Source organism: Leuresthes tenuis, unplaced genomic scaffold, assembly GCF_036924035.1.
Source record: "Leuresthes tenuis unplaced genomic scaffold, fLeuTen1.0.hap1 SCAF_24, whole genome shotgun sequence".
Classification (NCBI taxonomy): Eukaryota; Metazoa; Chordata; class Actinopteri; order Atheriniformes; family Atherinopsidae; genus Leuresthes; species Leuresthes tenuis.
The window spans coordinates 25805444-25823138 of NW_027325378.1; the positions used below are offsets into that span (position 1 = coordinate 25805444).

At 38.9% G+C, this 17695-nt stretch overlaps 1 protein-coding gene across 1 annotated transcript in view; it reads right to left on the reverse strand.

Annotated features, from left to right (window-relative positions):
• cubn (cubilin (intrinsic factor-cobalamin receptor)) overlaps positions 1-17695 on the reverse strand; it is a 219538-nt gene that overhangs the window by 94058 nt on the left and 107785 nt on the right. Inside the window, exons 35-41 of the mRNA XM_072378302.1 lie at positions 14622-14750; positions 14356-14488; positions 10638-10843; positions 9640-9821; positions 6802-6994; positions 5688-5885; positions 5137-5283 (exon numbers count right to left, since the gene is read on the reverse strand). Coding sequence (XP_072234403.1) covers positions 5137-5283; positions 5688-5885; positions 6802-6994; positions 9640-9821; positions 10638-10843; positions 14356-14488; positions 14622-14750 — 1188 coding nt within the window. The remainder of the gene's footprint in view (positions 1-5136; positions 5284-5687; positions 5886-6801; positions 6995-9639; positions 9822-10637; positions 10844-14355; positions 14489-14621; positions 14751-17695) is intronic.

Genomic DNA, 17695 nt, shown 5'->3' on the forward strand with positions numbered 1-17695 from the left:
GAAGACAAGTTTCGGTGCAATCTGTTGGTTTCCTTAGCTAGGATATTAATTTTTGAATTGGCTCTATATCAATTAATTGGATTATGATTACAATGAATTGAATTCCAATTGGCTTGAATTGGACTATATTACTTAAGTGCCTTGAGATGACAATTGTTGTAATCTGGCGCTATATAAATAAAATTGAATTGAAAAATTTAATTGAACTCGGTGGCAAAATACCAGATAAAGCGTGTGATTCTGTCTATACAGCTGAAACTACTGGGGAAGCTCTTACATTAACCCCTAAATCTGGAGCAATAATTTATTAAACAAATGGAAGCCAAAGCCAGGATAATGCAGGTGAGCATGAAATGTCCTGGATGATTATTAATCTTTAACTAAAGTTTATTCAACTTAGCTAATGTTCAGCAAAGTTGAAGTTAAGACGTTTAACAGCTAATGATCAGGAAATTAAATGATTTATGTATGATAGGAGTGGAGCTGAATCAAATTACATATCCATTGTTTGTAGTGGTAAAAATATGTCGTTTTTATTAATATTCTATTTTCATACAAATAATTATTCTTCTAATTGTCCTCATTTGGGCCTCATTTCTTTTTAGGTGCATTATTCATTTCACTGTGTTGAGCTGTCAGGAATCATAGAAAACATTTTTAATTGAAGATTCAATCCTCGTGACACAGCATTAGGGGTTTATTGAATGAAGTACAAAAACTGCCTTTTTGTTTTCTTTTTTCAGAGTCAACCAGTAAAACTCAAATACTTTCAACAATTTAACATAGGATCATTTTTGCTTAGTATGTATTGTCATGGCTGTACAGGCAACAAGTTAAAGGTTTTTACCATGCGTTTCAACAGTCATTACCACTTAAGATTCTCACAATCTCTGGGGAAGAAGAAAGAGACCAGGTTAAATTATTGAGGATAATACAGGGCTGATGTGTGCTTTACATTACGCTGGTCCTTATGAAAATGCACCCTAATGTAATATGTAAATGTGGTCAAATGGAGACAGTTCCTTAGGACAGCATTTCTTCCATATGAAGGAGGATATTATTTAAAGACCTGATAGAGCTTTGACAAACTGTTTTTATGTTTGTTAATACTCTGAGACCAAAAACCCTGGGGAAAACAAACAAACAAAAAAAAAACTCATATCAGCTGATTACATGTAAAAGATAGAACTTCCTATTTCAAGTATGAGTTTTACCTGTCAGAAAAAAACAAAAACACTCAAAGCCCTCCCAAACCTGTAGGTACAGGCAACCCTCTCATTGACCAGTGAAAACCCACTCCCCGCCTCTCGCTCAGGGCAACTCCATAGTGGAGAACTCCTGCAGTACATTGGTGAGTGCGACAATATTGAGCAGTATCTCTCAACTTCTCGCTTGAGCTTGGGCTCCTTCCCCACCAGCGAAGTTCCATGTCCCTATAGTGCTTTTCAGCAACCAGGGATCAAACATCCAAGGTCTCTGCTTTGGTCAACCAATCCACTTCGCACTGGAACTTTGTATTAACTCCTGCAGGTGGTGGGTCCACAGGAAACACAGTGTTTTAACATGTTCATAATTGTTCTTGGAAAAGGACAAAAGGACAAATTTTGTAACTGTGTCATCTGATCTCTGGCCAAATGTATTGAGAGGATTCAGTACAAAAGATCCTGTCTTCAGAGGGGGCCCATGTGGGCTCACCTTCATCAGTCCTGGTCCCAGTCTTCTCGGGGGTTCCGCTCTGCCTCACAAGAGGCCCCTGAGAGGCTCCAGTTCCACCCGACGTCTGGCCATCCTCCAGAGAGCTACCTCGGTCTCTGTCGCTGGATGTCCAGAGAGATCTCTGCTCCTCTGTCGCTGAATGTCCAATTGTCTACCAGACTGATGGCAAGAGAGAACCCTGATCCTTTGTCTCTGTCGCCTGTCATGCCCGCCCAGCTCCCAGAGGGTTCCATATCTTGTCGGTTCCTTCGGCATCTTGCTCGGCCCCCAGAGAGGCCTCTCTGCTGGGCCATTGAGACTTTTTGTGACATTTGGACTGGTCTTGTTTGCTCTTGACCAGTTCCTGGACCTGTCATAGCCCCATTTTCATTCAATCCGTGGTCAGCTTAGCTTGTTTTGGAGGGGGATAATGTCATGATTAGTGGGGTTTTTTTGCTTTGATTTTCTTGTCCTTGAGTTTCTAGTCATGTCATGATTTACTAATTTCTTAGTTGTGTTTTCTTAGTTGGTAGTCTCTATTCCTGCATTTTTCCTTTTTAATGATTAGATTTTGTCATTACCCATAGTTTTCCTCAGTTGTGTTAGTCCGTTGCCCTGGCTCCTTTCAACACTTAACTATTCATTCATCAGAATACCTCTGTAATGTAGCTCCTAGGTTTTGTTCAGTCTTTGTCAGATCCTTGCAGTAACTGCCCTTGCTTCGTCCATGTTCTTTGGCTTATTCGATGCCCAGGTTCCTTTCTCATTTTGTTTTACTGATTCGTTTTTTGTACCGCAAGTTTAATTTTTGGTGTGCTGGCTCAGCCGCCCTTTTTGTTCATTATTTAAATACTGTATATACTTTAGTCATTCATCCATTGCGTCCAGACAGCTGCTTTCCACCTTTGGATCTTTAAAACCATTCACTCCGGGCATTGTGACAATTACATCCATAGTGACACAAAGATAGATCTTGTTGAAATAAATAATGAATTCAGAAAGTATTATGAAAATTTATTTGATACCCAGGTTAGCTTAAACAGGAGGAACTAAGGACAGCAATCAACAGCATGAGATCTGGAAAAAGACAATAGAACCTTTTTGTGAGAGCTGTATGTTCACGTGTAGGAACATGAGATTACACTAGATGCAGATGACGTCATCTTGTTTGTTTATGTTTATGCATTTAGCAGACGCTTTTATCCAAAGCGACTTACAAATGAAGATTATTATTATTACTAAGAACAAACTATAAAAAAGCTAACAATAAACTACATAGAAGGAAACCACTAGTCAGACTCTGTCAGAGGTGACAGAGTAGAGATAGGGTGCAGGCATAGAGGGAAGTACAGAAAGATAAAGTGCAGAGATAGAGGGGGTAGGGAAGTACATGGTAAGTGCTAGGATAGGAGATGCTCACTGAAGAGTTGGGTTTTCTCTTGAAAACCCAACTCTTCTTGAAGATAGACAGGGACACCCCTGTTCTGGTAGCACTCGGTAGGTCATTTCACCATCGTGGAACGACACATGAAAAGAATTTGGATTGTCTTAGGCGTGGTGTAGGCACTGCGAGACGACAATCCCGCTACGACCGGAGGGACCGAGTTGTGACATAAGCCATTGCAAGAGCATTCAAATAGATGGGAGCCGTTCTATTAAGAACTTTGTAGGCTAACATCAGTGACTTGAATTTGATTTGGTTTGTGTCACAGTTGAGCAAATCTATCCTTAGTTTCTTAGGGCTTATAAAGGGGTTTGGAGGAATATTAGTATATGTAGACAATAACACGTAATATAAAGTAATATTTTTATTGTTTTTACTTGATTGTCTTTTTCAATGAAAAAAAAGGTAAGACCCACCAAAATGGTACAAAAATTGGTATAACATATTTTTGGCAGCACAACATAAATCTAAGTTTTATTTTGCAGCAAGGTATATTTTATGATGGAAATGCTTATGCTTGCCTTTGTCCTTATATCTGTATTGAGATATAGAGGTATGATTACAGGTATGATTCAAAGTGAGATTTTTTTTTTTCAAATGACCTGTCCCAATACAGTTCCAGATGGGTAAATCGGAGTTTCAGTTCAGGATGAGCAGATACTGTATTAGGAATGTGGGCATTAACAGGCTTAGAAAAAAATTTAAGATTTTTATTCAGTGACGCATGATGTAATTTGAAGAAATTAGGTGCAAATATCATATGAATAAAAAGTATTCTTTTAAAAATCTTCAAATCAGTAATTTTATTATAGTATCCCAAAACAATACTTCAACAAAGCCCTCAAAATCAATCAGAGGAAATGGTGACTAAGGACAGTTTCAGCAAAGATGCTATCTCAAAATTCTAAAACCTATTAACATTTAAAAAAGGGGCACTTCATTGTAGATTGTGCTACTTCTAACCAAGATTGCATCGGGTGGAATAAGCATAATTTACTTACTTTAGTCTAAAAGCAATTAATAAATAAAATATGGTACTTGTTTCCTGTTTCAGCGTGCAACATTTATTCATGTGGAATGATTTTCAAATAAAGTCATAGCTTACTGTGTTCAACAGAAGTAGCTGTAGTACATTAATGGTATGTAGCACTACACTGTCCTTTTTTTCAGTTAAAGCTTTCCCTATGTCTATGTCAATTTGTTTAAATTTTACCCTTGGTTTCATTATATTGTTTTGATGCCTTTAGTATCTTGTGTAAGAACACTTCTTTATTAAGATACTTTTGTAAAGTGTTAAATTACTACTCATCATTATATAAATAACCACACCACTCACAATCCTTCAGGTATGTGTTAAGTTCCATCTGAATCGTACGTGTTTCTATTAACTGATTTGAAGCAAAAAAATTAGGCTGAATAGTGTGACCAGGGGGTGGGAGTATAGCGTATGTTGCTTGTGGTTAATTCAGTAAAGGAATTAGTTGGAATAAGCTGTCTGTAAGTAATATATTTTTCAGTTAGTAGATTTTCCAAGGTTTAGAAGTGAGTAACATTAAGAAAGAGGTGTTCTAAGTTCAGACTTTGGCATAATATCAGTACATGGGATATTGCTAAGAATTTCCTTTAAACTAATAAAGAGAAAATTGAGTTAAAGCAATTTTTAAAATGTTAACTTGACAGGGCTTCTTAAAATATTTAAATACAGCATTTAAACGTATTCTGTATCTTCAACATTGTGATCAAGGGAACTAAGCTAACGTGGCGTAAGGTGGAGGTTTTTATTTACTATTCTTACTATTACTATTATTACTATTACTCTTTTTTCCATACCCCACTTTTTTATTTGGCCACGAATGAAGACATGTTTATCATTAAAGAAAGATTAATGAATAAATCGACAGCATTCCACTTTCATGTAAGGCTTTCTGTTTTTTTTAAGTAAAATGATGGGAATAATGAGGATATGATACTTATGTATATGCATTAGATGAAAAAACCTTTGGAGTAGGAGGCGTTGAAGCCTTGGCCATTCACAATGCTGTCCGAAGAGAAGTGTATGAACATAGAGTCTCCTGATGAGTGGAAAGGACCTTGAGAATCTCGACCACACACTTTTGCCAGCACAGGGGATAGACTGCTCGCACCTGAAAACGCAGATTCACAAAAAATAGTGTGTTACAAGGGCAGACCCACTGTTAAAACTCTAGTGATTCCACCTAATGTGCATTGTTTAAAAATGCTGATATGTAAACAGAATAAATCTTTTTTATCAATATTTTGTAGGGAAAAATATGTACTTTTTGTTTTCTTACCTTTATTGCAGCATTTAACAAAGCAGATTTATATTCACTTCATTTAACAAAATTAGGTCAATGCAATATCAGCAGCACCCGTAACATTAAAGAAAAGTCACTGCATGGCACAATTATGATTATTTAATGAAGTATAAAGTTTAACGAAATAATAAAGTTTTCACAGGATGTACTGAATTTCATACGTTACGCTCAAGTGTTACTTTTCATGACTGTGTTATCCTGTCATGGCTTACCATCTCTGATAACAATGCTATCATAGTAGCAGGGTGGGTAGCCCTCCATGTCAAGAGACAAGAAGTTAAACTCTACTATAGAGTCAGGGGAACGTATCAGCCAGGTGCACTCTTGGTTAGGAGGATAGTTTTCCGGCCATCCAGGGGAATAAAGGAAACCAGGAGTTTCCCCTGTTATAATCAATCCACCACATGCACCTGAGACACAAACACACAATTAGAAAGATTTCATAGGGCAAATGTTCTGTTGTCTTTAGTGCCAAGAGGCAAAACAATACGGGAACACAATCATCTTTAGTGGACAAAGAAGTATGTATTCTCTGTAACAATTTCTCCGTAATAATTAATACAGAAACAAGTTGATTTGCACCTTTAATGAAAAGTGAAATTCTAACCCAATTCAAAATAGGAGCAATGCTGTGTACAATATAAACAACAACAGAATGCTATTAGTTCCAAATCTCATGAACCGGTATCTTTTTTATTTTTCCAAAAAACATATCAAAGGCTTAAACTAAGACAGTTGCTGTTTTGATGAAAAATGGTAGCTCAGCTTGCATCTGATGGCAGCCACAGATCTGATGGCAGCCAAAATGTTGGCATAGGGGAAAAAAGGGCTGGAAAAGTAAGTGGTTAGAGTCTCTCTGAAGTAACGATGGGAGGAGGTTCAGCATTCCACTAAAAACTGTGCCTATACTAAAAACAAAAAAGAACTGTAGCATTATTCAATTTCATGTATTTACATCAATTAGATAGAATTCAAACAATCATAGTTGTAACTTCCATCTATCTAGATCTTAGAATTAGGATAAAACTGTTGTTTGTTAAAACAATTAAATTGAATATATCAAATAAATGTAAATATCTAATGGTGTGAAACAAGCCACATTAAATTGTTCAAATCTGTGAGGATAGATGTCGCAGTTAAGTATCTTAAGACGTGCTGTATGAGTGTGTGTGAGTGGGATGAATGCGGCATGTAGTGAAGTGCTTTGAGTGGTCAGTTAGACTAGAAAAGCGCTATACAAGTACAAGTCCATTTACCATTTACCATGTCTTACACATTGTGGCATTTATGAAAGAACTCTCAAAGGGACTGACTGTTGTGTCTGACCTGGTGCGATAGTGGGCGGTGATCCAGAGTCCTGCACAGCAGTCCATTCCACAAGGAAGCCTCGTCCTCCCATTACTGAATCTGACTGAAACTGCAAGGTGACAGTGCTTCCAGAACTTCTTAGGGGAGGAGGGAGGGCAAGACCACAGAATGTACCAATAGGATAATAATGAACATCTGGGCCATCAAATATCTGGAGAGAAAAGGATTAAGAACAATTACTTGTGCTTTCATCATACCAGTTGGACATTATTATGACATAACTATTTTTGTCTATATATATCTGCTGATCACAAATGACTGTCACCATGACTTCTTTTTTTAAACATCCCATTGATGAACATAATAGTATGGCACTCCTAAAAGTTATTTAAAAATTGGGACAATTTTCCTTTTTACAACAAAATAAGTAAAATTATTGATCCACCACTGCAAAAAGAGGACTGTAACTTTTGATTTATTAGGCAGATTTCCACTGCTATAGACTGCTTTGTGAACAACACGAATTACATTAACGCCATGACTGAGTGTATAACAGACTACGTTAATTTCTGTCTGGAGAATATCATTCCCACCAGGACAGTGAGGTGCTTTCACAAAGACAAGCCTTGTGTCACCAAAAAAAGCTGTTGAACATGAAGAAAAGAGCTTTCAGAGTATAAGACAACTGAAACAACTGAACGATAAGACGCACAAAAAGAGACTGGAAAATTAAATGGAATGAAAATTAATTAAATGAAAAAATACTTTAATTATCCCAAAAGGAAACTATATAGATACAGTCTTTATTTTAAAGCAATCATTACAAGCTTTCTTCATAAACACGTATTGCTGTTGGCAGGAAGGACTTCTTGTATCTTTCTTTTTTGCACCAGAGCTGAAGAAACCTCAAACTGATTACACTCTGTTGTTTCAACATTGATGTTATCAAGAGGATGGGCAGTGTCTTTCTATGTGTTCATTATGTATGCGGCATTCTTTTAACAATCAGGTCCAGGGGCTCAAAGCACAGAGCCAGACTTCTTTATGAGTCTGTTCAGTTTCTTTGAGTCACTGCCTCTGATACTGCTACCCCAGCAGATGGCTGCAAAGCAGATAGCACTCTACACAACAGAATTGTGGAAGTTATGCAACATTTTGGTGCAGACATTGAAGGACCTTGGCTTTTTTTGATAAGTGCTGTCTGTTCTATCCCTTCTTGAAGACAGCCTCAATAACAGCCCCTGTGGTGCTCCTGTGCTGCTGACTACCTCCTCAGACACACAACCCTTCGTGCTATCGTGCCAGCATGAATACAAGAAAGTGCTTGAGAGACTGCTGTTGTCTCACCTACAGTAAGTAAATGTAGTGGGTCACTTTTCAGGACTCACTATAGTTTTCCTATCATTGTTGGGTTGGGACTGAAGATATCTACTTACTTTTATTAGCACTGTGAGGCTCATGCTGATTTCTACATAAAGTGTAAAACAATTTAGCCAACTCAATTGACTCAGAAATTGTAGGTTGTGTCAGAAATATATGTATGTAATGTATCATTGAACTTAATAAAAACTAAGTGCCTAGATAGATAAATAGATAGATAGTGTGCAACTGTACTTGGTCTTCATTGCATTTTTAATTTAAAAATCCTACAGAAACTGTTTGCAATGTAAGCTAGCTCGTCCATTTCTGCTACCTTCTTCTTTCACAGCCCTGCCTTTGTAATGTGTGCAGAATGTAGTTTTGCATTGTCTTGTTGAAAAAGTCAGACATCCACTGAAAAAACGTTGATGGTAGCATATGTTTCTCTGCATGCAATCTCAGCATAATGAAACTGGACAATATCATTACCAAGGGCACTGACACAACCAAATACCAGAGCAGATCCTGGCTTTTGGACTAAAAATCTAGATGGTGCTTTTTGTATTTGGACTGGACCACAACATACACCTTTACACTGTCTGAAGGTCCACCTTAGAAACCTCAGTACATGTGGAATTCGGTGGCAGGAAAGATTTACAGAGGTTAACTTTTGGCGATATGGTACCTGGGGTTAATATCATAATAAAAGTGGTAGTGACATTCGTGAATGTAGTTCCATATTGTATCACCTGAAAAGGTTTCCCACAAATACCTGTCCATGTGATTATGTCAGCTATTGATGAATGACAACTTTTGATGCAGTGCTATCTCAACAATCGTAGGTGTCCAGCTCGGTCTTACTCTCTTGCTCTTGGTGCGCTGAAATTATTCCAGATTTCTTTAATTGTTTAATAATATTATAAACTGCAAAAAGAGAAAAATCCCTTCCTATCTTTCTTTGAAAAACTGTTTTTAAAGACTGCAAGGATTTTCTCATGTTTGTTGAAAAATTTGGAGGTTTACAACCTGAAGACTTTTGTGGGTACTGCTTTTGTACCAAAGCATGATTATAGTAATTTGTTTACACTATCCTTTGGAAATAATTTCGTCACAATTTTTTTTGTTTTAACCTAATTGTTAAGCCTAAATTGCTTCTAAGTTGATGAGACAAACTCATATTGTCTAAAATCTAAAAAAAATACAAATAAATAAAAGTAAATGTAAAAATGTGTTATTTACCGGTTTATTAATTTACTTAATTAGTATTTTCCGTAGCATTCCAACTTTTTCTGAAAAGGGTTGTACATGAAGCACACACTTAGTGGACATCTAGTTCAATAATACAAAGTATACAAAAATATATGTTTTAAAATAAAGGAAAATTCTGTTTTTTCATCATGATTAGTGCTGGATCTGGATTAATTTTAAAGCATCCAGTAGATAGGAATGATCTGCTAACATCTATTGAAATTGATTTCATAGCATATGTAGTCTTACCTTCAGATAGTCATAAGAGCAATCATGCAGCTCCTCTATGTCCATGACCAAGAAGTAAATTTGAATGTAGCTGTCTCCTGCCACATTTATGGTCCAACGGTAGTGGGCATTATTGGGGTATGTCCTGGGATACAATGGGGATGCGATCTCACCAGACTCTCCAATCAGATCAACACCATACACTGAAGAACAGTAAGGTAAGTTTGGTTATTCATTCATCCTGAAAATTTGACTCGACTGAATTTTTTACTCAAATTTGATAGGACCTAACTAAATAAGTGATACAAAAAAAAGTCTAATCAGAAGGAAAGTATTACTGTATTACGTGCAGGTACAGGATGATGAAACATACCACCAAAGTAACACATTCAACCCAGACAATGGGTGTACTTAATTTAAGAGTTTTACATTTACTATTTAAAGCTACACTTAAAGCCCAGTAACATTGGCCATTGCCATTTGAGATTAAAACAAAGAAACACTCTCTATACTGGTATTAAAAATGTAAGCATTGTCATTTCAATGTCATGATATTGGTATTAGTAATACTCCAGTACAAATTAAATTTGGTGTTAGGAAAGATTTACAGAGGTTGATTTTTGGAGATATGACACCTGGGGTTAATCTCTATTAAAATACATGGTCAGCTCAGCAACTTTACATTGTCAGTACATTATTATAAAATTAATAATGTACAATCACCTCATTTGAGTTTGATATATCTATGGATATTGTTCACTGTATCTTTTTCACCAACAATTTTGCTGCACCATAACATTACGTACAGCAACTTTACATTGTCAACCTTCAGTTATGTAAAAAAGGCATTCCTGACATGGTGGTGATCATATGACTCACTTATATGAGTCACTTAGCCTCCATTAGATTCTGATAATATTCAATCTGTTGAAAAAAACATAAACTGCCAAAATAAAAACATTTTATGAAATCAATATAAAGAAAATTAGTGTACTGCTGACATATACATAAACACTTACAGTGTGAGAATGTGGCTCTAAATCCTGCTCCACTGACTGATGCATCTGAAACAAACTTAACCCACAGAATGTGTCCAGTCAAAGAAGTGTAGTTGGAGGGGAGCGAGTTTCCACAGAACAGACCAACTAGAGGTCCTGTGGAGTTGCCTTCTCTGATTTGCAGATAGTCGTTTTGACAGCCTGAGTCTCCTTGAAGGTTAAAAATACTGAACAAAACACAGAAAGACTATTAATGGTATTCAGCAAAAATATCACTGTAGTTATTATCCATGAGTTAATAAAGATAGATTAAACAACATTGTAACATTTCATTCTAAAATGTTCAAACAAGGGATATGAAGCAAGAATCTTGCTGATTATGTCACAATAGAAAACATGAAGACAAATGGTAAGATGACATCAACTAGTTTCTATGCCTAACCTAAACTAAGTTATTTCTGAATTATATCAGCATAATCTGTTTCTTCTAAAAGGAAACTTATTCTATGAAATGTTATCATTTATTATTATTAACTTTTTATGTTAATTTTACACTTTTTTAAGTTATGCCACTGCCTATTTAACTGCAAATACTAAATTAAGCAAAGGAAACCTTTGAAATTTCACAATCTCTGAAATATAAATCATTAATCAAAAATGTATTTCAAAGAAAGGTTCATAAAAGAGAATTATTAAGGAGCTTAAGGAGTATTCCCAGAGGACAGCTTTACAATTGGGCCAGTGTTCTGATAGAAAAAAAAAGGCTACTTTCATTATTCAACTTTATCTATTTGATATGTACATTTCTTTTTCTACAGTTTGACTGTGACATATCAGATAGATGCTACTTCCTGAAACATTTTTTCCATTTCTGGAGATGTGGCTATTGTGGTTAAGACCAGACAGTGCAAATTCTCATTCACAGGTTATTTTATTACATCTCTTGATGTAAGTTTAAAAAGAATTTTGTAAAAATTAACATATAGGGATGAAGAGGGGAGCTGAAAAGCTCAGATATTAAAAATAAGAGGTGTTGGACAGTGATGCAGCCAAAAACTATATTTTTAAAACTCCTATTTTTCAGAAGGATGAATGAGCACATAGCTGGCAACTCAGTGTACGGGAAAAAGATGAAGAATGTTCTGATAATTAGGATGGAAAAATGTTAGACAAAAAAATTTAACTGCAAATTTCATTGAACGAATAGAAGCTCATTTAACTAATTCAATTGTCAATTACTGAGCATATGAAAATGGGGGTTTTACTGATTCCAGAGGTGTTAATACAAAATCCTACCACCAATGCATTTTTAATTAGCCTCAAATCAAAGGTGAGAGTTTGCACTTTAGGTCATGTCATTATATAACAGTACCTTGAATACCTTTTTGTGTATAGCTAAAAACACAAAATTGTGTCTCTGTCCAATAATTTTTAGACTTCATAAATGTTGACGGGCTTGTTGCTCTGGCGGGCTTGTTGCTCTGGGACCTCCAAAGTGTCCGCAGATTGTTGTTTTTTTTTTTCAGGGTGTTGGGGCGTGCGTGCTTTTCCCCTGTTGGGGGGGGCCTGGGGGGTCCTGGGTGATGGTGGGTCTCAGGCCCGGGCTGCTGCGACTGGTGTGACCGGGTGGTTTGTTTGTTTGTTTTTTGTAGAGGTCCTCCGGGGTGGGGTGGGGTTGAGTGGGGTGGGGCGGGATGGGTACCTTCTGGGGGTACAGTAGCTCCCGGAATATGGTCGCTGCAGGCCCCGAGCCTGGTGGACATCAGGCCCTCCTGCCCTGTGTTGGCTCCCAGGTAGCGGGGATGCCTATTGCAGCCAGTCCCTGGCTGCCCTCTCCGGGGGAGAGTAGCTCCCCCGGTCTATATCCCCATACCCCTCTCCCTTCTGGCTCCTGTACACAGCACAAACTCACACATGAAGGGTTTTGGGGGCGTGTGTGTTTGGTGGGGTGTAGTGGATGGGGCCACGTAGGTGGTCCCCTTTGGTTGCACTCTGCAGTTCCCCGCCCCTGTTTTAATTACACCTTAGACATTACTACTTATCAAACACACTCACACACATTAGGTCTTGGGGGGTGGTTACACTGAGTGGCATCTGGTGGGCGGGGCTCTTTGGGTATGTAGGCTGCCCAGAGGGCCGCGCTCCCAGTTCTACAAGTTTGGCTGCCCCTCAAATTTAATCGCTCACTATTAGAATATATTGAAGAGCCAGAAGGGTGAGGGGAGGGGTCTTCTTCCCACACCCCTGCTTCCTGGTTGCTGCTCGGGGCGGGAGGGGCCAAGAGGATTAATTGATTGTTCTGCTGGTTCGGGGTCTGTGGTGGCTGGGGGGCTGCTGGCCCCCTGGTGTGCCCGCTGCACTACACCCCAGCGGAGTCGAGCGAGGGAGGGAGGACGTGTGGATGTGTGGGACGTGAAAGTGTGTGTGGTAATGATTGGGCCTGGATCTGGGACTTGCTGTCGCCTGGCCTTCCTGTGCTTCTCCTGATGGGGGGGCGGCGTTGCCTCTCCCCGCTGCTCGCGACTTCACCCACCTGTGGGCACGTCTTGACTCCCAGGGCACTTGGCCAGGGGCGCTGGGGCAGGCGCTGACCCACTGTGTGGCTGTCTGGGGGCGCTTGGCCCTCCTGGGTATTGGGTGGGGTCTCTGCCGGGGGTTTGGGGGCGCTCGGGCTCCTGGGCCTGGGTCCAGTGCACGGCCCATGTCTGGGCAGCTGGGGCCTGGCGGGGTCGGTGGGCTGTTGCCCCTGGCTCCCGGGGGGCCTCTGCCCTATGCTTATGGGGGCTCTGTCTGGGGGCTTCCTCTGCAGTCTTCTGGGTGGATGCGTGGTTGCCCCTGCGGTGGGCTTCCTGGGTTCTGTGCTCTGTGGGGGCTGCTGGTGGCCTGGGTCTTGTGGCCCTCTCTGCCTGCTTCTGATTGCTTGGGGGGGCTGTGGATTGTGGCCCTGTACGCTTATACACTCATAACTAAGCACGGTTATCATGTAGGTCCTGTGCCATGGGTGTTGCATGTTCTCACACACACACACACGCATTCATTAGTCCAGTAGCATGGTCGCTAAGCAGTTGATGTATTATCATGACGTCTCAGGTCATCTATATCCACAGCTGTGTTGTATGCGATTGCCGCTTCTTGTGCTTGTTTTTGTTTGTTTGTGTGTTTGTTTTTTCTCTGCTTGTCTGCTTTCAGGTGCTCCTGGTGGCGCTAAGGCTGGATTCCCCTCAGAGGCCATGGATTGTTGTCTGTTTTGTTTTTTACAGGTGTAGCAACTGGTTGTCTGGTTTTTGTTTCTATTTTTGTTCTTTTTCCTCTTCTTTCCTCTTCTTCTTTCCTTGTCCTTGTCATATATTGTAAACAGAAATAAATAAATGGGCATCAAGGGGAGCTTTACATTTATAAAACTTCCCTTGGCAAAGCAAATCTGTTTGGCATCAAAGGTATTCAGACTACAATTCTGCTGCCATAATGCTGAACAGGACAAGGGAAAAAAAAAAAAAATATTGACTGTAAACCTTTTGCTACCATCTGACATTTCACAGTCTAACCATATATGTGTCCGTAGAGTTTTCTTTATAACCAGAAGTACAGAACTTATAATGACACGCAAACAACTTGCTAAAGACTGACAAAGAATATATCACCATAACACGGTAGCTTATACTAGAAAGAACTTTGAGATTAAAATATCTAATCATTGGTATTTTCTGACGGATAACTCTCCACACTCAAATACACTAACATAAATGAGAGCTCGATACGGTTTCCTGGTGAGCTCCTGATGGTCCACACACATTCCATATTTGGTGGATAAGGATCTGGATAGTTGGGACTGTTAAATGCCCCATTCTGCATCACCAAATCTCCTCCACAACCTGAATAAAAGAGATGAGAAAGAGAAAGTCTTCTCAAGATCCTGTCAATACAAAACTATTCTTGACGTCATAATGACTTTCAATTTCAATTGCTGTGTGCAGCCAGGACTGTGAGCAGTGTGACACAATATACTGGAGGTGGAGGCTGTGTAGGTAGCTCTAAACCCTTTTCTGGAGACGGAATTGTCAGAGATGAAGTTGACCACGATAGAGTTGCTGAAGGATGTCACTGGATGAGGTATGTCAGAGCCACAGTAGCGTCCTGCCAAAAATTCAAATTAGAATTACATGTAGAAAGTAACTTATCATTGCTTTAAATACAGTGCCCTGTAAACACATTCACCCTCTTTTTTCTGATTTTGCTGCATTACAACCTGTAATTTAAAAGGATGTTGTATAATGTATAATGCCTCCAGCAAGTTATGGGTCTGTCCCGGGGCCTCCTTCCAGTTGGACTTGAAAAACCTTAGAAGGGAGGTATGCAGGAGCCATCCTAACCAGAAACCCAAACCCCCTCAACTGACTCCTTCGATGCGAGGGAGCAGTGGCTCCAGATGAGTCAATTGTGTGAAATTTAAAGAACTTTTTTTTTTATGTCTAAGTAGAATATGTCAGGTCTGCTATCTTTACAAAAAGAGCAAAACAAACAAAATTTTTTATTTATTTTAAATGTTCTCCACCTGGCATGACCTAGCTTAACCTGAAGCTTGCTAGCTTCAGTTTAATTGATTGCTTACAGAGCAGCCAAATAAACTGCATAGCCTCACCCAGCAAGTTGTCAGGATTTGTTCCCACAATGCTTTATGTGGAACATGTGTGCTATCTGACCTTGTGTTTTTGAGACTATAGGTGATCCTCTGCAAATTCAAAGCAGAAATCCCCAGCCTTGATGACTCATTTTACTTATGCTTTGCCACATAAAAAACATCTTGATGACATATTATTGGTATCCCCACAGGTAAGTCAAGTCAAGTCAAGTTAATTTTTTAGCACATTTTATGTACAAAACAATTTAAAGTGCTTTACATAAAATTAAAGCATTGCAGCAGGGAGTGGAAGAAGCATTAAATATGCATAAAAGAGTATAAAGAGAAAACAATTCAAATAATTCAAATTAAATTGCAATTATTAAAAACAAGCAACAATCAAGATAAGTTAAAGGATACTGTGCAGACTTCATGTATAGAACATGAGAAAAGAAATGTTTTTAACCTGGATTTTAAAATGTCTACATTTGGTGACAGTTTAATCTCCACTTTCAGTTTGTTCCACTTGTTTTCAGCATAACAGCTATATGCTGCTTCTTGATGTTTAGTCTGGACACTGGACTGGACCAGCTGACCTGAGTCCTTGGATCTAAGAGCTCTGCTGGGTTTATATTCTCTGAACATATCACAGATCTGTTTTGGGTCTAAACCGTTCTGGGATTTGTAAACCATCAGTAGGCCTTTTAAAATCTATTCTGTGACTGACTGGAGGCCAGTGCAAATATTTTAAAACTAGTGTGATGTGTTCAGATCTCTTAGTCCTGGTTAAAACTCTTGTAGTAGTGTTCTAGATGAGCTACAGATGTTTAATGCTCTTTTTGGGAAGTCCAATTAAAAGACCATTGCAGTTATCGAGTCTACTGGAGATGAATGCGTGGATGAGTTTCTCCTGGTCTTTTTGGGAGAGAAAACTTTTAATTCTGTTGATGTTTCTGAGTTGGTAAAAAGATGCCTTGGTGACAGCTTTGATGTGGCTGCTGAAAGTCAGATCTGAATATATCAATCAATGTTACGAACTTGGTCAGTCTCAAGATATTTACCAATGCTGACCCTCTTCTCTTTTCTACCAAACAGAATGATCTGTTTTGTCTTCATTTAATTGTAGAAAATTCTCTCTCATCCAGGTGTTTATTTCCTCCAGACACTGACACAGTACATCTGCTGGGCTGCAGTCATCTAGTGACAGAGACCCATAAAGTTGTGTATCATCTGCATAACTGTGATAATTGCTGTTAAAGTTCTGCAATATCTGACCCAAAGGGAGCGTATACGAGTTAAACAGAAGAGGTCCAAGAATTGACCCCTGGGGGACTCAACAAGTCATGGCCACTTGCTCAGATTCACAGCTGCCAATTATAACAAAATAACTCCGGCCTTCTAAGTAGGACCTGTACCAGTTAAGGACCGCTCCAGAAAGTCCAACCCAGTTTTCCAGCCTGTGCAACAGGATTCTGTGATCTGCAGTATCAAACACAGCACTGAGATCCAACAGAACCAGGACTTAAACATAACCAGAATCAGTATTCAACCTGATGTCGTTTAACACTTTGACCAGAGCTGTTTCAGTGCTGTGATGATGTTGGAAGCTTGATTGAAAGTTATCAAGACTTCCACTTTCATTCAGAAAGTCACTGAGCTGGTTAAATACAACTTTTTCAATAATCTTGCATATAAAAAACAGTTTAGGGACAGGTCTGTAGTTGTTCATCATAGAGGCATCCAGAGTTCTCTTCTTTAGGAGTGGCTTAATGGCAGCTGTCTTTAGTGACTTGGGAAAAATGCCTGATGCCCGTGAGCTGGTAACTATTTGTAGGAGATCACTTTCTACTGAGGTAAAAACAGTTTTTAAAAAGTTGGATGGTATTATGTCCAGAATGCAAGTTGTTGATTCCAGATGCCGAACTGTTTCCTCCAGGATTTTTAAATCAACAATATTAAATTGTGACGTAACGTCCGTTATTTCTAGGTGTGAGACACAGATTAGTTTTCTTGTTTGTCTGTACGGCGTGAATGTTTTGTCTAATTGTTTTGATTTTTTTTTGTTAAAAAAGTTGGCAAAATCGTTGCATTTTTCAGTGGAGAGGAGTTCTGGGTTTGACTTTTTAGGAGCAAAAACAGAATTGGAGAATTGTTGGCATTCTTATAACTACGCAGGCTTTGTTTGTACAGCTCATAGTGAATCTGAAGCTTTGTTTTCCTCCACTTACGTTCAGCTTTCCTGCATTCTCTTTTCAGATTTTTGACCGTAGTGGTGTTTCTCCATGGTGGTTTCTGTTTGTTCAAGGTGCTCTTGATTCTTATTGGTGCAGCAGTTTCCATAACATTCAAAATTCTCAAGTTGAAATTATCCAGCAGTCCGTCAACACTGTGCACTCATTGTTGGTAACATAGCTATGGCCTCCCTAAACTGAGCACTTGTTTTCTCATTAATGTACCTCTT